At 37.6% G+C, this 20,239-nt stretch overlaps 1 protein-coding gene across 1 annotated transcript; it reads left to right on the top strand.

The window, feature by feature from the left end:
• The first annotated feature begins 1,571 nt into the window (after nucleotides 1–1,571).
• Nucleotides 1,572–20,146, top strand: LOC139126842 (arylsulfatase I-like). Its single transcript, XM_070692778.1, has 13 exons — nucleotides 1,572–1,628; nucleotides 3,348–3,451; nucleotides 4,156–4,259; nucleotides 4,671–4,734; nucleotides 5,395–5,496; nucleotides 7,587–7,650; nucleotides 12,941–13,038; nucleotides 14,581–14,723; nucleotides 15,539–15,600; nucleotides 16,796–16,907; nucleotides 17,209–17,252; nucleotides 18,162–18,257; nucleotides 19,971–20,146. Exons 5-13 carry the CDS (start codon nucleotides 5,458–5,460, stop codon nucleotides 20,144–20,146), a joined length of 834 nt encoding a protein of 277 aa, XP_070548879.1. The 5' UTR covers nucleotides 1,572–1,628; nucleotides 3,348–3,451; nucleotides 4,156–4,259; nucleotides 4,671–4,734; nucleotides 5,395–5,457.
• Nucleotides 20,147–20,239: the final 93 nt, after the last annotated feature.

Genomic DNA, 20,239 nt, shown 5'->3' with positions numbered 1-20,239 from the left:
CCCATCGGGTGGCACTCATACTTTTTGACAAGAATTGAAGTGCTCCCCCATAAGTGACCGTGTATAATAATAACGACAATAATAATAAAAATAATTATAATTTATTGCTAGCTTGTAAATATAGGATTTACATCACTTATGTGGCAATATTAGTGTTATAAAAAAATGAGTTCAAACTTTTCTCCAATAAAGATAAGGTAGTACAATGTAATAATAGTAGCTAATAAGAAATATAACTAGGTTACTCTTGTTTATATAAAGTACAGATACAATAAACTTACCATAAGCTTACCAGTGGCAGTTTGTGCAACCCAATGTCATTCTTGTTTTGGAAGACTTTCATGGCATATCAGAAAAAAAAAAGTTGTTTCCGTTTTGCATAGATGACGAAGACATTCTTGAAGAAGTTTAATCGAAGTAACACGAACGGTAAATTTGGTTCTGTGTCTGCGATCCGACACTACAGCTTATCCATTGTTTCAAAACATGACTGAGAGACGTTTGGAGATGTGCAATACGTGAATTCTTTTATCAAAAAATGTAATGGAATACATCGTCGGGGTTAAGTAAATTACTTCCAAGCAGTTCTGGTAATTTTTAAAGTTGACTCGTGTTGTAAATGGACTGAACGGCAATTGCTAAATTAACAATGTCAGCACTGATCTCTCTTTCTTCTCTCTGCTCCTTTTCTCTTTCTTCTAAGGTGGGCTGATGTTGGTTACAACAATCCTTACGTCATCACCCCGACCATCGATAAACTTGCAAGAGAAGGTGTCATTCTAAATCAATCCTATGTGTCACAATCTTGTAGTCCGTAAGTACCACACTCTCTAATACCGACAGTATTTCGGCAATAAGACGAATAAAATAGCTTTGCCTCTTGAATAAAAATGTGTCGCAGAAATAGATGCAGGGCACAAGCAGACACATTAACGACTGGCGCTTTTGAATTTTTCTTTGGTTAACCAGTTTTTGCCATGAATTAAATGACAAAAACCTTGCTCAACTTTAATAAGTGCAAATGTAACTTCTATGCTTTAATAAAGTCTTGATTCCGAAAAGTGTATCTTAAAATGCGGATTATTTCTATATTACAAGCTTTCCTTAGCTATTCAAATTATACGTTTTCATGACCATATTAAGCACCATTGGAAATAGATTTGTGAGTTTATTTGGACGTTCATCTTCGTGAGTATGTTTGTTGGTGACGAACGTGCAATATTCATGAGACTGACAAACGTGCTCACACATTGAATATTTCAACATGGCATCTGAGGTTATGTATGTATTATGCAATATTAACTTCATAGAAGTACTTATTTCTGATATAAATCGGCGTGAGCCTTTGTTATTCTTTCGATCTATTACCTTAATATTATATCTTGTTTTAAATCATTTATGTAGGTGATTTTTGGTTAGATAAAAGTTTGAGGAAGACAAAAGAGCAGCGTCAAATACGCAAAATTATACAAACTACAACAACTTCATCCTCCAAACTGTACGCGTTGTTGTGACCATATCATGTTCAATTAAAAAAGATAAACGTGCGTTATTCATGTCTAAAATATCATTTCAGATCTAGAGCGGCTTTCATGAGTGGATATTATTCCTACCGTTTGGGTTTCCAGGTAGGTTAAAAGGAAACAATGCCGTGATCAATTGAATATTATTATCTTTAATTACAAAGCGATATGAAATAAAAAAGCCCAATTAACAAAATCATTTGAGGTAAATCATTTATTTAATAGGTCAAAGAAACAAAAGAAGATGACAATTACAATAAATTTCATCTTCAAAAACTTTTTAGCGATAGTACAGGGTGTCCTGAAAGGGACCCTTCTCCTGCCCCAGAATCGTCAAGATTTACCAAATGTGACAAATTCGGTCACATCATTTAAGAATTACATGACATCCGTATCTACACTAGCACTCCGTAACTGATATAACTTATCTACTTTCTGGCATGAGAGTCTTCAATATATGTTACTAAATAAAACGAAATTCAACGTAAAATATAACAGGTATGGATTGTGTCACTAACGCATTATCATAATGTCACGCATTGTGCCCCGAAATTATGAGACACTTTCGTTAGAATTAGGTTCACGTGAGTGACCAATGCTCTTTTACTATTGTACTGTCATCATTACATCTTGATTAAGGAGCTATTATTGTGAATATTTACAGCCTGCAGAGGAGTGGTGGAAATAGGGTTTCATCGGCTTCTTACCTGTAAATGGAGAGCCACCTAATTGAACGTTTTTCTTATCCCCTGATATCACATGACATAAGCGAAAGTGTCGGTCGTTACCATTTATTTGTCATATATTCCAGTGCAAGCCAGTCACTCACATACCATTTATTTGGCAAAGTGTGATTTTTCACTTGATTCGTGGCATTATAATGCGAATAAAGGCCAGAGGAAAGCCAAAGAAACGGGCACTGTTGAGAACCATCTTTTAATTTTTGATTATTCTCTCGCCCTTGCCGATAACTATAAATTTATTCCTTCAATAGCTATCGTCGCAGATTTCAAATAACAATGGCCGAATCTCTTACTTCTGGTAGTGAAGACGCAAACTATAGGGTTGTCCCGATGAACTCATTTCAATCACGAATAGCCATATTAAATATAGACTTGTCGAAATAGAAGCAGAGACGAAGTGCCTGTATGAAATCAATTAAAGTGGCCAGTTCCTTTTGACGTTCCCTGATCAAACAAAGTAAATGCGAAAATATGATACGACAATGCAACTTACATCATGCTATTTCATGTTATTTGTTTCTATTGCGAAAAAAGATCATTCGTTTGATATATACAATTACTATACATCTACCATCGAGAACAATAGAATTTAGCGTGCGCTAAAAAAGCCGTACGGAACTCGCGCCCGTTCCGTACGGCACGGTTTCAAGGCGCCCCATTCCCTGCGGCTGTATCTGCACGTTCACTGTAGAACGGTTTCAAGGGACCCCTTGGACGAGTGCCAGAACAAGTCTAGCGCGCTCTGTACTGTTCTGTGCACACACTCCAAAACTTGCAGAAGCGCGTCCGAGGTAGCGTTCCACACTGGCGCGTTAAAATCGGAAGAAAAATTGTTGACATTGCACGAAAACGGTCACTACTCCGATATTTTGATGCCCCGATCAGGAATGTAAGATGTATAATAATAAGGTTATCACGAAAATACCGCAAAGGATGCACTCGGACATTGGCGCTTCGCATCGCCCTCCGCTTCGCGTCGGGCGATACGCTGCGCCAATGTCCTCGTGCATCCTTTGCGGTATTTTCGTAATAACCTCATAATATATCTAGTCTCTCATTTATTTAGAATATTACCTTTCAGACTGGAGCGATGAAGCACAAGCTACCTCGCGGACTCCCATTAAATGTAACAACTTTGCCAAGAACACTTCGAGATCTAGGCTATTCAACGTATATGGTTGGAAAGTAACTATATTGACTCGTTATTTCATCTAGCAGCTTGTATTTTCTTTTACAAACCGTAGATTGCATTCCGTACTGCGTTAGAGCTACCATACGATAGGCCAGTATTTTAACCCTGTGCATGTACAAGCTTGTAATCGCTCTAGTGAAAGCAAAACTCGCGGCACGAAATCTGCTTAACGACAGAGGGGTCACGTCTGGTCTAATTCAGTTTTGCACATTGAATTCGGTGTTTGACAGAGAAAGGATTACAAGATAGACGGGAACATATAGCTATTTATACCTTCTGTAATCTGCCATATCTAGCGTTATGTTAATAGTTGTGCATCCTTGACTGCACAAGAAGGAAAATAAGCTAACTGGTTATAAGATAATACGTCCTTTGTTTATTTTCAATCGAACGACATCACGTGTTCAATATACTTGTAACACCCTGTTTGATTGCACAACTGTTCTTAGTTTTTGAAAAAAAATCCGCATGTATCATAGGCTCAGCACTTCAAAAAATCGAAAGTTTGCGGTTCGTGAATTTGAGCAACTCATGCCATGCACGGAAAACAACATTATTACGCGTTCAGAACGTGATTCGGACTTTACATGCCAATGGCGGTCTATAGTAGACGGTTTATATTTACAGCAGGCGTAGGTTAGCCTCATACGATCGGCTTTTTTGTCTCTTGCTAAATGTTGTTCAATATCATTCTCAGGTGGCATTTAGGGTTCTGCAAAGTGGAATACACACCTACAAGGCGTGGATTTGACAGATTTTATGGCTTCTATTTAGCTTCGGAAGATTATTACACGCACTACAGTAAGCACTCACTTTGCTCTATATCTAATATAATTGCACATCGCAACTTGAAAGTTTTGATTTACTTATGCAACCACGTTTATGCTTTGCTGTGGTCCTTATCAAATGAAAAAGTAAAATAATATAAAAACAATATCATAGGCATCTGTTTCAACGCCAGGTTCACTTAATTTTACAAAACAAACCATGAAAAACTATTTTTGTGTCGTCAACGAATTGTATTTAACGCTATCGCCATACACAAATAAGTGAATAACACCAGTCGAATCTCCATTAGATTATAACGTTAAAAGCTAAGTCATGGCGCTATCTATCGATGACCCACTGATGTAAACTGGGCCAGCGCTATGCGTTCAACATTTTGCAGTTAAAACTTTATATTAATGGTGTGCCTAATTATTGGCTTACAAGGTGGTGGCTTGGACCTTCACGACAACTTAGTTCCAGACTGGAGTCAAACGGAACATATTCGTCGGTGAGTATTCAGAATTGGTACTAGATAGTTGCTTCTTGCCTAAGTATGTTACGCTGGCACACTTGCCTGTTTTGCAAGCTTAGTAACCATGTTTTAGATTTCAGGTTAATCTTTTTGCTGGCAAACATGCGACCGAGATTTATGCCTGTCACAGTAACATTATTGTGTAACAGTTCATCAAATCAAATCAAAAACACTGAATGTCTACTTTAATTCGGAAATATCCAACCATATGAAATTCCAACGATGCCCTGTTTAATGGACAAAGTTTTGTTTGGAAAATATGGGTGTTTTTCACATAAAGAATCAAGCAAAATGAATAATGAGTGATAACAATCACATTTTGATCGCTGACAACTGTTAAATCGGACATTCGAAATCAGCACCTCAACCAGCATTGAGACAGTCACACAATGAACAGGATCATCAACTCCATGTAGAAATTGGTCATGAACTTAACACAGTGCTGCGATTTTCCTTGATACTGTATACAGACGTGATACAAAAATATTACCATTAGCCTTTAGACTATTTGAATGGAAACACATACAAATCACATAAAAGCAACAGAGGTAACACGAATACACTAATATTCATAGCATATATCATCTCCTTTCCTATACCGCCTGCATAAAAATATGGATCTCCCAAACTCTGCAGTACCTGTTCAGTGATAAGGCTGTTGATATCATACAGTCCCATGACAAGACAAGACCTTTTTTCATGTATCTTGCTTACCAAAGCGTTCACGCTCCAATGCAGGTAAGTGATCACAAAAGTGGCACTATGTATTATGTATGTATGTATGTATGTATGTATGTACGTATGTATGTATGTATGTATGTATGTATGTATGTATGTATGTATGTATGTATGTATGTATGTATGTATGTATGTATGTATGTATGTATGTATGTATGTATGTATGTATGTATGTATGTATGTATGTATGTATGTATGTATGTATGTATGTATGTATGTATGTATGTATGTATGTATGTATGTATGTATGTATGTATGTATGTATGTATGTAGGTATGTATGTGCGTGCATGCTTGCGTGCGTGCGTGCATGCATACATACATACATACATACATACATACATACATACATACATACATACATACATACATACATCAGCGTTGGAAACTACCGCCCGTCCTCCCGTCCGAGACGGGTAACTTTTCAGTCGGACGGGAGGAAAATTGTACTTCCACGTCCGTGTGTCGGGCTCTCGATAGTAGCCCATACGGCATACCCAGTAATCTCATCGATCAGCTGCTTATATAGGAATATAAAGGAAAATGAGGGCAACTCCACACATCGGCTCTACCAAGATTTTTCAGTATGACGATATGGTGAATAAGAGATCATTGCATTTATTTTGTGTGGAATACATGGCGAGACACCGGTGAATCGATAGTGCTTTGACCCTAGTCATGTGATCTGAGTCCCCGTAAACCGGTTTGTTGATTGAGTGATCGTCTTAACGGTGTTTCGGAATCAAAAATGGGGTTCCTTCATCAGTCGCTCTCTTGTTTTGTATCCCCTCCGCTTGGTTGTGTGATGAAGTCATCTTCGTCCTCGAAGAGGAGAAGCCAGATTCGTTATTGAGAGAGTTAGCCACTATTGACTGACTCTATAGTGGCGATCCGGTGTGTGGTGTCATATTATAATTAACATGACCCAGCATCGACCGGAGTTTCTGGACGGTTATAAGGATTTTTGTTTTTGGGCATATTTTGAGCGTCGCTAGTGCTCTGTGTCAATTTTTCATGGACTTTGTAATAGATTTCGGGTCGATATTGGTGCCTGCTTTCTGGTGTTTCAAAAGCATGTTACGAAGGGCTGTTTCTCTGTGTTTAGACATTCCCAGGTTTCATGGTTTCGTTTACAATATTTTCTGTAAACGGCCTTTGAAATCGGTTTGGTCTGAGGAGAGTATTGGTTTATTTAAATTCATGCCGCCAACTATGATTACTTATAGGCAGCTCTCTTAGTTTTTGATTTTCTTTGCCAGATGATGTTTTCTGTATTGCTCAGCAATCTTTTCAGTTTGGTTGATTGTAGTACCAATTCGATGACAGATTGCATCTTGGTTTTATACGATAAGTTGTGGCATGAAATGGAGACAAATTTAAAAAAAATTCAGTTTCCCATTGTTAAAACCAAATATATAGGGGGCAGATCCTGCAGTCATTTGTAGCAGGACAGGGACTGGACTCTGATTATGAATCAGACTTTTCTGATCTCCTGGAAAGTGATGTTGGTAGTGACACTGACTTGATGTAATCTGTGATTGACTCATGTCAGCACTGATTTCATCAAGGAGACCATGCACAGATCCATGATGAAATGTCCAGTACTCGGTTATCAACACAATGTATCAGAGTGTTATCAGCATTGTTATTGTAGAAATTTTGTGTTTAAGTCCGGATTAGAATTCATTTCAAACGGTGGAATTCAGAACAGTTTGTTTGTAAGATCACAGTTAATACACATGTTGAAAATAAAGTTGTTTACAGTTTGAAGTACAAAATGGTTTTGTGTTTTTTGAATGAATGGATTTGTCAAAAATTCAGGACAGGCAACTTTCTGGCAGGACAGGCAAGTTTTGAAAGTTACCAGTCCTGATGTCTGGCAAATATGTATGTATGTATGTATGTATGTATGTATGTATGTATGTATGTATGTATGTATGTATGTATGTATGTGTATGTGTGTATATATGCATGCATGCATGCATGCATGCCTGCATGCATGTATGTGTGTGTGTACGTATGTATGTATGTATGCATGAAGAACAAGGAAAAACGGGCAGACAGATTAATAGATTTAATCGTTATGAACAGGTTCCACGGAAATACTTGGACATGTACCCACTGGTTCAAAATGAAAAGAGGCGGTCCTTACTTGGTGAGCAAATTACGTTTGTAATATTCCATTGTCACATTCTTGATTTGCCAAAAGAGAGAAATACCTTTTTCACCTTGACCCACTTAAATACCTTTTTCACCTTGACCCACTTATTTAACAACATGTAACAATACTTGAAAAGTGCGAAAAGGGTGAAATACATTTGAGTCATCTGCATAAATCATAAAATTAAAGGCACCTGCAGAATTTTTGATGTCGTATTTATGTAAATTAGGAATGATATTAGGCCAAACATTGTGCCTTGTGGATCACCACATGTAACGTCTGCCTTTTTAGAATGCACATTAGCTATATTGTCTTCTGGATTGAAGATAACGAATGAACCATTTAAATGGCAAGGCCCGTACTGCACAATATTCTAGTTTTGGAATAAGGATGTCATGATCAACTGTACCATAACATAATGCCTTTGAGAATTCAACAAATATCCAATTATTGATTCTCCTTTGTCACACAGATTGGATCAAGCTAACAATTGGCGCTTTACAACCACGTTTTTCTAAAACCATACTGTTTGTAAAGAATACAATTTTTTTCAAAGTAATCAATCAAACTATTATTTACAACTCTCAAAAACTTTACTAATGACAGGGTGAATGGAAATAGGTCACCATTTTTATGCAAAGCAAGGACTTTTGCTATTCGTTCGGATTATTATTGTCGTAGTCTATGAAAATATCGATTGGATTACATGACCTTTTGAGGCCTGGATGCCATACTTGACCCCCTTGTTGCATCGGAAACCGTAAGCTTATGCCACATGATAGTACACAGTGCGTCGAAAGTTCATGTGTCAGCGGGGTCTATATGAATACCAACCTCCATATTGGCGACAAAATTAAAACACAAGGACTCAAAATTTGTTAAGTGGGTGTTTTTTTGTCATTCTCTAACAATCATGACTAATTTTTTACGATATTTTCATGTCAGACACATTTTGCTAGTGGGAGAAATACCAGCCGTCATGTTGTTAGTTTACATTGACTGGCACACCGACGATCGACGCAAAAAAGTCCGACGCACCAAAATTGATGACATCTACGCGCGATGTCGTGACGTAGAACGACAAGAAAAATTGGCTTGTGCATATGATAACGATTGATATATGACAGCGTGGTTACAGGGCTTTGCTGCCTTCCTTCCCATTTCGATGTCTGGTATGCACACATGTGTGCACAGAACGCATGTTTTTTTTTTACCTTACATAAGTCTCTTAAAAGTGATGATATCTCTTCTCAGATTACATTAGACTAATTATTTTCGGAGGATGTGCTCGTTTCTGTTGATGCTATTGGTAGTGACTTTTAAAGACAAGTTAATACACCAAACAAGAAATTTATTGACTGAATGATCCTTGTTTATTGATCGTGTGTACTGGTGGTCACTTGTTTACTATTCTCTTTCCACACCAGCTATAATCTGAAATTTGTCCGCTGCTAAATGCGTAATTTCCTAATGACGGTGTCATCTCTTGTACGGCATCCTGTAGTTTATGTAAGATAAAATTGCATGCGCTCTGTGCACACAATGTGTGCATATAAGACATGTAAACGGGCAGGTAGGCAGCAAAGCCCAGTAGTTACACCTGGTATTATTCATTACAATATGACATCCGCATGCCAGCTGATAAAGCGAGATCACTCAATGACCTGGCATTCGGAATACCAATGCAGTTTAGGCATGTACAATCAGAGCTGACAAGATGGATACTTTTTCAAAAGAGTATTCAAAAGTAACAAATGCCCCTTTCCCCAAACAACACACACAAACATTCACAAGTTTAAAAGGAAAGCTCATAGAAAACTGTTAAAGCAACTCAAGCAATTCATTCGACTTCAGCGAAAATATGTATGAAATGGGAAAATACGCTTGCGACAGATGACGCAAGACAACAAAACACTGATTATTATAATCTTGCTTTGAAAAGGGTGATTACATGCTTTTGGACAGAGCAACTAACAGATTAAAATGGTCCTTTTATTGTGACAAATATAGAATATTTGCGGAAAAGTTTTACTTATCCTGAAATGGCAATATTTTCTTTGTTGCTATGTATGCTGCCATTTATTCTAGCAAACATAGCCAGCAAGCCCGTGATATTGGGTCCCTTAATATGGCTGCCGAGCGGTACTGGCTGGTTTTTTAATGTCGCGAGCATATTTCTGGTTGCGGCTCACTGGGGAGGCACATTTGTGTTGGCTCAATGGCGACATGGCTGTGCCGTTGATAAGTGTAAATATTGGTCAAAAGCACTGTCGAAATTAAAGATAAAAGCTACCGGTAAGAAGGACTACTAACACTGTAACAGGTCCTTTGTGAAAGTTGTCGGTCCTTCAACCTAGAAATATGTATTACAGAAAATTTGGTCTCAATCTCAATCTATTTGCATAAATGCTGGTGAATAAATTGACCCTGCTTTTTATAAAATAGACGGGGATAAAGACTGTAGTTAGTTCCAGAGACCAGCTCTGGAACTGTTAGTTTTTGCTCACTTTCCTTCTTTCTTCTTTCTTTCTCTATTTCCGGTATTACTATCATAGAACATGCTACACACAAATTTTACCTTAATTACCCAGAATGCATTGCGACACGCTTATGACCTCATCGCTCAGCTCGGACGGGTTTTACGGGCATTTCTTGGGTGTTTATTTATTTATTTTTTATTCTGCATTGCTCGACTATCATATTGCGTTCAGCTTTTAATAATTCTAGCTTTCTTTCGCTTTGTTTTTTGTTGCTTTTTGATTTTATTTTTCTCTAAATACTCGCCGTACGTGGCGCTATACTGTTTCGCCCGAATGCTCATGAGATAACAATGGCGTGGATACGATCGCTTCGCTCGCATAGAGAGAGAGAAAAGTAGGCTTTCCGTAAGTTTACAAGCGCGGCTGGGCACATCGTGTACCTAGGCGAGGTGGGTGTGCTCGAAAACGAAGATCAATGCAAAATTTGGATTCAAAATCGGCTGTTTTGGCGGAGAAACTGCCCGCCGTATTTCTGACGAGCCACCAGCGATTTTTCCTATATCGGTCTGCGAGGCCGTTTAACGCTAGTAACACACAGCCCTGCCATGCAGAGCTAGGCATTCATAGTGAACTGTCTGTCACCGCACCAGCATGCGTTGGCTGCACGTAAAAGCAACTCAACTTTCCAAGATCAAACGGTCAGTATCTTGTGAAAACAGCAACATTGCAATGAAAATTGTTTTAATCTGTGCTTTTAATCAAATGAAAATGCACGTGGCCTCGGTTTTCAATTTCAACGGCCTAGGTCCGATGTTTCCTCTCGTCTGATCATCGTCGTAAACCACGCGCCTCTTTACGGCAACAACTCAGCGCTACCCGTCAAGCGATTGATTTTGCGTAGGTCAGCGGAGCGAAAATTATTGCTCTGGCTCGCGAGAATGTCGTCTGATATACATTTCCATGCGTTGTCGCCCCCGTATGTATCTGTTGCGTTTTTACCGTACATGTAGGCATTTGTAATCTGTGTACTGTAATTCCCCGGACTGCCTTGCTTTTAGCTGTATTATGGTGTTTAGGCCTGCTGCTATCAGCCCTAACTATAGGTACGTGCTTGAATATTAAAATCCAAAGTACTCTTTCATTCTGCACCTATCTTTGTCACACATTCTCTTGTTTCTTCCGCTGCTCTGGTCTCTGGAACTTCGCTTTTGCTGGCAAATGCTTCCTAGTTTATATTTTATTATGGCGTAGACAAAAAATCTTAGAACAAAACTGGATAATGAATGCCATAACAAAATCTTAAAGTGTTATCATTGATCATTAATTGTTCCTTTTACATGAACTTTGCCGTCGATGCCGACGTACGACAGGGCAACGACTTTTTGAAAGACGAGAAATGTACATGACTGAGTATTTCGTCGGAATTAATAATCATACCGCATACACGACCCTCAAAAATGACTAAAATGTATGTAAATCTCCGATTGATTTACGAACGTTACGAGCGAGAGGACAATGTTGACGAGGATTTTCTTCAAGGCTTCGGGTGGCCGTCTTTGAATCTCCAGAATATGCTAAAATGAGATGAGGAGAGTCAATCCGATGTAAGGATTAGTTTGATAGCTGAAAAATGACGGAAGCCAAATTGCATTAAACAATGGTGCACACTGCTTGGAAATACATTGTGCTGGTATAGAGTGAAAGTTCAGGGACTCTTGCACCCTGACTTATCCAGGTCAAACGTTTCCCTCGATGTTTCGCAGTGTCAAATGAGGGAAAAACAGGGAAAAAAAGTATATTCATTTATAATAACGACTGGTTGAGAGAATAACAGGATACTTAAAAGGTTCAGGACAGCTTTTCGATTGGTCATGTTTTATACAAAATTGGTGCGATACATAATTTGAATAGCAGATGGCAGCCAGGTCATATGATTCATCGAAATTAAAAGGTGAGCCTACGAGTGTGAAAAAGATGCATTCAACGCTCTCGGGGATCCAGCTAAATAAAAAGGCAAGAAGAAGAGGAGGAAGTAGACGAGGAGAGGGAAAGATCTCGAGCCTAAAGAAGAGGAAATCGTGATAGAATACTATAGGTGCCCTGTCTGCCTAAGGTCGGGCCCCTAAAGAAAGCTGAATTCCAGCAAAAACAATAGGAGCCCAAACCCCAGTGGGTATGACCCACTTTGTTAAATCATTTAGGACGCCTAACGTAAAAAGCAAATGGTTTCCTTGTATGTTACCAAATAAACATATGTTTATCACTGTCAAATATATATCTCGATACCAAAAGAGTAAACGTTAATGGAAATTAAGTTTTTTTATTTAGCTTCAGAAATAGGTGGGAGGGAGTCTGGAAATAACATTCTCGGTGGAAATACTGTTCTTTACTTTTATAGATAAACGTAAAGGTATTATTGAAATTCTGTTCGTGTAAATACTCCCATATTTGTGGTTTTTACCGATATTCTGTGTTGCAACCACACCAACCGAAAACCTTCAAATTTTCCTAGTTCTTATTTGAGGATTAAAAGGTGATAAACCTCAAGTTAAAAAAACCCGTCAAAGTCACTCCTATGAATGACCGTATACTGCGTATACTGGTAATAATTCCCACAAAATATTCTCATTCATGACCTCAGATAAAAATGTCATAAAAATGCGGTAAATCGCGATCTTCTAAATCAATAGAATATTGAGCATGGATTTTACAATTTCAGGATTTGTCAACAATTTAAACATGTTCAATTGAAATAGATTTTCACAGTGCTAAATGCCATATATTTCTTTTTCTCCCTGTAAAAGGTATGGTAACCGCATTAGATGATGGCATAGCTAAAGTTGTCGGCGTGTTGAAGGAAAACAGATTGTGGGAAAACACCTTGCTTATATTTTCATCAGATGTAAGTCTTAACTTGCTTTTACGACCTACAGTGACGTCAAAATGCTCCGTATCATTACATTATTTTAAGGAGAATACGTACGGCCATTGAAATTTTTCTTTTTATTTTGATTCATTATCCACCATATTTTTTTCATGATGTTTTTAGCCAAAGAGCCCGACGCTATGTTAGAGAATAAAATAACCCTAATATTGCCAAGTAAACAGCCGTGAAAACTATAGTCACTGTTTTCTGGTTGCAACAGGCAATAAAGCCCAAGAGAGTGTAATATATGCAAGTTCTGGGATAATGCATTGAAATCATTAAGATGTCTACGTTTATTTGATATTATTGTATCACAAGAATGCGTTACGTATAGGTACGGTGTTTACTACTTATCGGGCTTGATGTTTGAGCTTAGAGACGATGATCACCAGGATAAATTGCAATCTTTATCAGGTCCTAATCATTTGTTTTTAGGGTTATTGTTCCACCTACATATGTCTTTAACGAAAATAAAGAGCTTACTTTTATATCAATTTTCAAAAAGATATGTCGTTACAACAGCTCATACCTTCTGCTAACCTTCCATATCCTTCTATCGCTTTCTCTGGCTGCTTCTTCGAATTCCCATCAATTCCTCTCCACTTCCAGTCATTTGTTAATAATATAAGGATATTCACAAGATTCAGCGGCTTATGTCCGAGCAGCGCAGGTATAGCGTCTCGGACAATACTGAAGCGTACGATGTACGAGGACATAAATCCTGGTATTTTTGAATAACCGTACTATTATATACCTTTTTAGTCCAATTCTTCCCAGGAAAAAGTCAAAATTAAAGCGCTCTTGGGATGCCCGTCGCGCACTGCACTGAGCGGTCGCGAGCAAACTATTCACGCATTCAGCGCGACCGCTAAGCGCTCAGAGCGGAATTTTAACCCGCGCAGTGCACAGGTGGTAGAAATCGTAGGTCGGCGACGCAATTTCACTAAAATTCATAGGTCTGACGTCATCTGATACCGAAACTTACTGTACGACGAAACTACATAGGTTACAGACGCAGGTGTATAATAATATCCAGTATTATATCATACCTGATTGGTCGAGACGCGTAAAAAATCGTGGTATATTTGCGATATACCACTGCTGGCACACGCGCGAGCTCTCAGCTTGAGCAAATATCCGTTTTTGACTTTCCATGCCAGAATTTCAATATACTGTTATGATAGAAATCAATAAATCACATCCAGCGACGGTATACCACTCGATGTTGACCAGTTCACTTCATATATGCACTCGCTATCGCTGTTGCATATATGTCGTGAACTGGTCAAAATCTCGTGGTATACCGTCGCTGGGTGTGCTTTATTGCTTAATTATTGTATCTAAGGTTTGGCTTCTTTTATTTCCGTGAATGTTTTTGAAACCAATTATTTTGCTCCTTCTCCTACTGACATATCTCTGTCTGTTGATGTACGTGGCAGTGACGCTGTCATTGCCTGTCTTCCCAACATTATCATATTCACCATTATCATCTTCTTCTTGTCATCGTATTTAATGTAGAACGGCGCCCCAGTAATTTGGAAGCACCAGGGAAGTAACTGGCCACTCCTTGGCATGAAACAACAATTATTTGAGGGAGGCACACGAGCCGTTGGCTTCATCCATGGCAATATTTTGGCGAAAACTGGATATACGTATAACGGGTGTGTATGTAGATTTCCGTGATATTGGTGTAATTGTTACTGTTGTTAGTCTGCAAACCTCTTTTGCGTATTGTATTTAATATCATATTGACGAGGTTAATACACAAGGCTTTCTTTCATTAGGCGTATTTTTCGCTATTTATGGGGCAAAAGATGACCCACTAGGGTCCGACCGAAGCACAACATATTGTTTTGTACGCGAATAACATATGTTGAGATTGTGCACGTAATCATCTGCGTTATTGACACTAAGCCTCAGAGCTTTCAATGGTCAGTCGTCTTCCGAACGTCTCAGTTTCATAGACAGTGCCCACCTCTAGCCATGAAAACGAATTTTTTGTGACTACCAAGCGGCAAAGCACGGAAATAGTTTTGACAAAATTTGAAAAAGTGTCCGGTCACGTGACTATGTTGTCGATTGCAGCTTGGAAACCATGGCGGGTTACTGGTTATGTGTGACTAGAGTGTGATGCGCACCAGGAATGGGCGACGAGCCTCTCCCTAAAACAGCAAGATGTTCCATTCCAACAGCTTAGGGACTTGAACAGCTCATCGACGAAAAATATTCATGTGCAACCAAGCATGTTGTTATGTATGCTTAGAATATTTTTTTCGAAGGACGTGATACTAATGTAACTGCCTTGTAGACATTTGGCGTGTACTCATGCTCAACATTCGTAACAATCTCACAGTAAAGCCTGCAATATGTCTGAATATTTGCAGCATATTTATATTCCGCTTGTACCAATGGCATATCAAGTTTGAGCTCGGGGCCTTGAATGATGGCAACCCATCTCTTTACCTTTTCCTTGTAGGTTGGTGAACATCGTTGACTGGTACCCAACACTTGTTAATATTGCCGGTGGAAAAATTACAGGTAATTTTTAATCGATCATACTATAGTCAGGGCAGTGATCTCAGTAATGAATACAGTGATGAAAAAATGCTACGTTCGCACAATGTTCGACAGAAATGTCAGGGATTAAATGCAATGAAACAGTAAAAAATCAATACAAGTAACAAAATACAATACAGCATAATACATCAAAATACGATTTAATATACACTGCAGCGAAACAACACTGCAACGATAAAATACAATTAAAAAACAATGCAACACAATGAACACCCGGTCATCTAATTTCGGTTTCTTCGTCCAGTTTTTGCTTAGAACACTATTAAAACTAATTAGGGATAATTGGATCATCATATTTTTTCAAATTTGTCAAAAGTGTTAGTTGCAGTTGCAATGTTACAAATCACTCATAAAAACTAGTGTATAACTTAAAATGGAAAGCAGATGAGCTTATATTTGTAGACCAAACAGACATTATTTCACCATTCAATTATCCAAAATTAGTTCCAATCCTGTTTTAGTGTTTTAACTTTATTGTTTGATTAAAATTGAAAATGATGTAAAACAATATTTTACCGATGTATCTGCATGCCTTATTGGTATGCTATTATTCTTTTCCTCTCTTAATCGATTTTTGACTGTGATGACTCAGCAAAACATAATGAGCCTTACCCAAAATACATCAGCGGCTGATAATTATGATACACCAATACATACCATACCAACCGTACTATATACAAAAAGATAATGCAACACTTACAAAAAATGTCACTTGATATGATTTATGGATGGGAGTACAATGTAAGTTATGTGCATATCTACTGAGTGATGAGCAGTTTTTCTTATTAAATGAAAGTAATGTGGAGAAGTAGAACAAATATTGCGACAATATTTTTGCAATATGCAATAATAATTTTGATCCGTCGATATTAAAAGGAGAGTGAGAAGACTGTTCATCTGATAAATATATAATACTAAGATAATTTTTCTTTGATGTTATCGTTTCTTAGTCTTCTTCGCGGACCCGTAAACTTATTGCTTTTGGCAGGAATTCCTTCGCCTCGAAGTTGTACGGCTCGGTGAAAAACACTCGTAAACAGAAATTCTGTTTGTTATACATAAATATCAAATCATATCATTGCAAGCTTTTTGCAAGATTTCAGGTAAGGGATGTAAATAATAACAACCGATGTTTTTATATTTGCTGAACGTAAAGATCCAGAAATAGATGGCATAAATGTATGGCCGGCGCTGTCGACAGGCTCTCCGTCACCAAGAAAAGAGATGGTCTATAATATCATACCAGAATGGGGAGTAGCGGCGATGAGGTATGATGATAACCAGTTAAAGAATTTGACACCTGTTTTGCAAATAAAACACAATTTCTTTTCTAAATGATAAATCAACACATTATTTTCTTCATCTTTCAAAACCGTTACTGTTTGTTTCAACACTGTAAAGTCATTAACATTTGTCTATAAACGACATATGCGTTGCTTTTGTAGCAATAATAATGATCAAACGATGCTTTTAATATATTTATCTTTCTTTCATTGTACAGTTTTTAGTGACCAGTTGAGGATTTCTTATTATCCTCTCTTATTCTTTTATGGTCTGATTAACTTTAAGGATTGGAAACTTCAAACTAATCAAGGGCAAGGGCCCAAATGAAGGTAAGCTAGGATGTAATTTTTAAACGTCCACACAACGAGAATAAAAAGTTTTCTGTTTGCAATTTACATATCCTTTAGTTCTCAGCCAAGGAAAATTGTTTAGCTCTCAGCCAAGGAAAATTGTTGTCAAAAGTTGTCAGAACATAATGAAAAGGTATATTGAATGATGACAGTACACCATCGTCGTAACTACTTCACATACTATTTTCCGCAATGGCTCACTACTTATAATGGGTTTTAGCTTTGAAATTTGAAGCGATCTTAATTTTAGCAAATCGCTTCAAGGATAATCACCCGGTCCACCTCATCCAAATCCATATCCTAACTCAAAATGATGGCTGAAAAATTATCGAGCTGTAAATGACCAGTAGTAAACACGCTTACACAATACAAAAAGACATAACTTTTGATATCAAAATAACACATATAGCAGGAGACATTTTTTTCTAAAAAGTGACAATCAGGATTGACGGTCTGCGCAGACACTATATCAGTACACTTGGTAAACATTTGATCCAAGGAAACAATGAAATAATCAGAGATTTACATTAAGTTGGACAGTGATAATCATGACAAAATTCTGAATGTTGGAAACTATCTGAGAGGAATCAAGAGACAAAAAGAGAAATCATGCGTGTGTTTTTGTTAATGTACTGTAAGCTTGAAACAAAACGTGGTATTTTCATTGTCAAGTTCAAAAATAGTGGCTGTTCGCTTCGGCATGGTTTATTTTTGTTTTACTGTCTATTTGTTTTTATCTTTGTTCTGAGTTCAAGAAAAATAAACTGCGTGTGGTGTAAATAAAGCAAAGGAAGAATGTCAGCACATGTCACACCTCTCTCTCTCTCTCTCTCTCTCTCTCTCTCTCTCTCTCTCTCTCTCTCTCTCTCTCTCTCTCTCTCTCTCCAGCTTGTTGGATTCCACCACCAGAAGCCGAAGGGATGCTTGGCAACCCGTCTTGTATAAGCCAGAAGAAGGATGATGTTTATTTATTCCATATAAAAGGTATCTGAATCTTTCCCAGTGGAAACAGAAAAGAAAATGATGCAAGCCACATAAACAATAAGGAAATAACAAGATATTCAGTGATAATGCATGACAAAATGATTTCATTTTAACATTGTTACTGTTAGAGCAGGAAATGTAGGGAAAAATGGTCTGAGAATTTAGCCTCCTGCCCTAACCTCATACGAATGCTGCATGAGCATCTGCCAAAACAAACTTACATTAGGGGGCTATTATATTAAGGTAGAACGCACCTCCGGGACAGACATTCGGACTCTCAAATTTTTACAATTCTCTTCTGATATACCACATGTGGGGGTTCATTTTAAAGCTCTTGGTGAAAGAAACTTTTCACCGGCTTAGTTTTTTTAAATTTGAAAAGTTATATTTTTCTCCATAGAGTTAACACAGGGATGGCGGCCATTTTGAATTTCTAATATCGGTAAATCTTGGGTTATTTGTTTCTCTAGTACCAAAATTTGCATGGTGACCCCCTATTTTTATTCTTGATTTTTAAAGAGAATGATTGAAAGAGTCCCTGAGGAAAGTTAGAGCAATAGTTTAAGTCTTTCACTTTCGACGTGCATACTACCTCAAACCTAGATAATCTAGGATGACATCTGTAGGCAACTTCCATTCAACATATATTTTATTCATATAGGTTGCGACATGCGTGGTTGGCTTAATAAGAAGTAGATAGCAAGTAATTTTTTTTCTATCAGCATTCGAAGTAAGAATCTCTGGTAATATTACACAACCATGGAAAGCCAATCTTAAGGACGAAAGAAATTAAGGTTCAAGGACAAAAAATTGACCTTTTTAATCTAACAATTCTCTGGTAGTTAATAAGCTCAGAACGCCCGTAAATTATACATTTTTCTGATACCCTACATATAGAGGAACACTTTGGTAATCACAATGTTACCATTGTTTTAGATAACTATCACATGACAGGCAATTTGCATACCTTTCAAAAATTGGTTTTCTTGTGTTTTGTCCTAATACTTCAAAATATCTGACTCAAACTTTCTGGAATACAAGCGATCACAACGCTCTTCCAAAGTGTGTCTCAAAGCATTGAAACAAAACATATGGAAACCGATTTTTGAACGGTTATGCAAATAACTTGTAACGTAAAAGTTATGTTAATAATGGTGACACAATGGTAACCAAAATGTTTCCCTATATCTAGGCTTTCCGAAAAAATATAATTTACCGAGTTTCTGAGCTTCTTGACCACTAGAGAATTGCTTGTTTAAAAATGTCAATTTCGGTCTAGGAACCTTGAGAACATACAGATTCTTTTAGAGTTTACTCGAAGCACAAAAATACTTATTATTTAACTGTAACTGGAAAGAAATAAAAACGTCTGCTCGTTGACGATGCCCTGTACTTCCGCCAGATATAGAAGAATGAAGGCATGGAAACATTGATTCATTTATCAGACTATGTCCTCTGTGTAAACAACGTGACTTTTTGTGTTCCATTGTATGATGAGTTACAGAAATCTATATACCTATCACAATAATGCAGAAACCAAACCAAAGTGCCTGGTACGTGGAGGATAATGTTTGACTAGGTTAGTGTTTCAAATCAAATTTCAACTGTTGATAAGTTCAGTCACACGGAAAAAACTCTCAAAATGGGTGAAAAAATTGTGATCATCATTTCTCGCAAGAAAATAACGAAATGAAATATTTACTACATTTACAGATGACCCATCAGAACGTAATAACTTGGCACTAAAGATGCCCGACATTGTGAAACAGTTAAGGAAACGACTCGAAGAAAAATCTGCGAAAGCTGTGCCAGCATTTCAAAAATCCGAGCGGACCAAGAAATCATTACCTGAAAACTTTGGTGGTGTTTGGTCACATGGATGGTGTTAATGCAATACCCGTCATTGCCGTCACTCCCTTGTGTGAGAAATATGTAGCTTAAGAAAAACGCTTCCTGCGATGTACGAGACACTTGATTAAGTA

This window comes from Ptychodera flava, chromosome 3 (genome assembly GCF_041260155.1).
Source record: "Ptychodera flava strain L36383 chromosome 3, AS_Pfla_20210202, whole genome shotgun sequence".
Taxonomy (NCBI): domain Eukaryota; kingdom Metazoa; phylum Hemichordata; class Enteropneusta; family Ptychoderidae; genus Ptychodera; species Ptychodera flava.
This window is presented reverse-complemented; position numbering and strand designations above follow the sequence as displayed.

Coding starts and splice junctions, on each gene's coding strand:
- LOC139126842 (XM_070692778.1), top strand. CDS start 5,458: ATGTATCTTGCTTACCAAAGCGTTCACGCTCCAATGCAG. Junction 5,497..7,586: donor GCGTTCACGCTCCAATGCAG/GTAAGTGATCAC, acceptor CGTTATGAACAG/GTTCCACGGAAATACTTGGA. Junction 7,651..12,940: donor AAAGAGGCGGTCCTTACTTG/GTGAGCAAATTA, acceptor TCCCTGTAAAAG/GTATGGTAACCGCATTAGAT.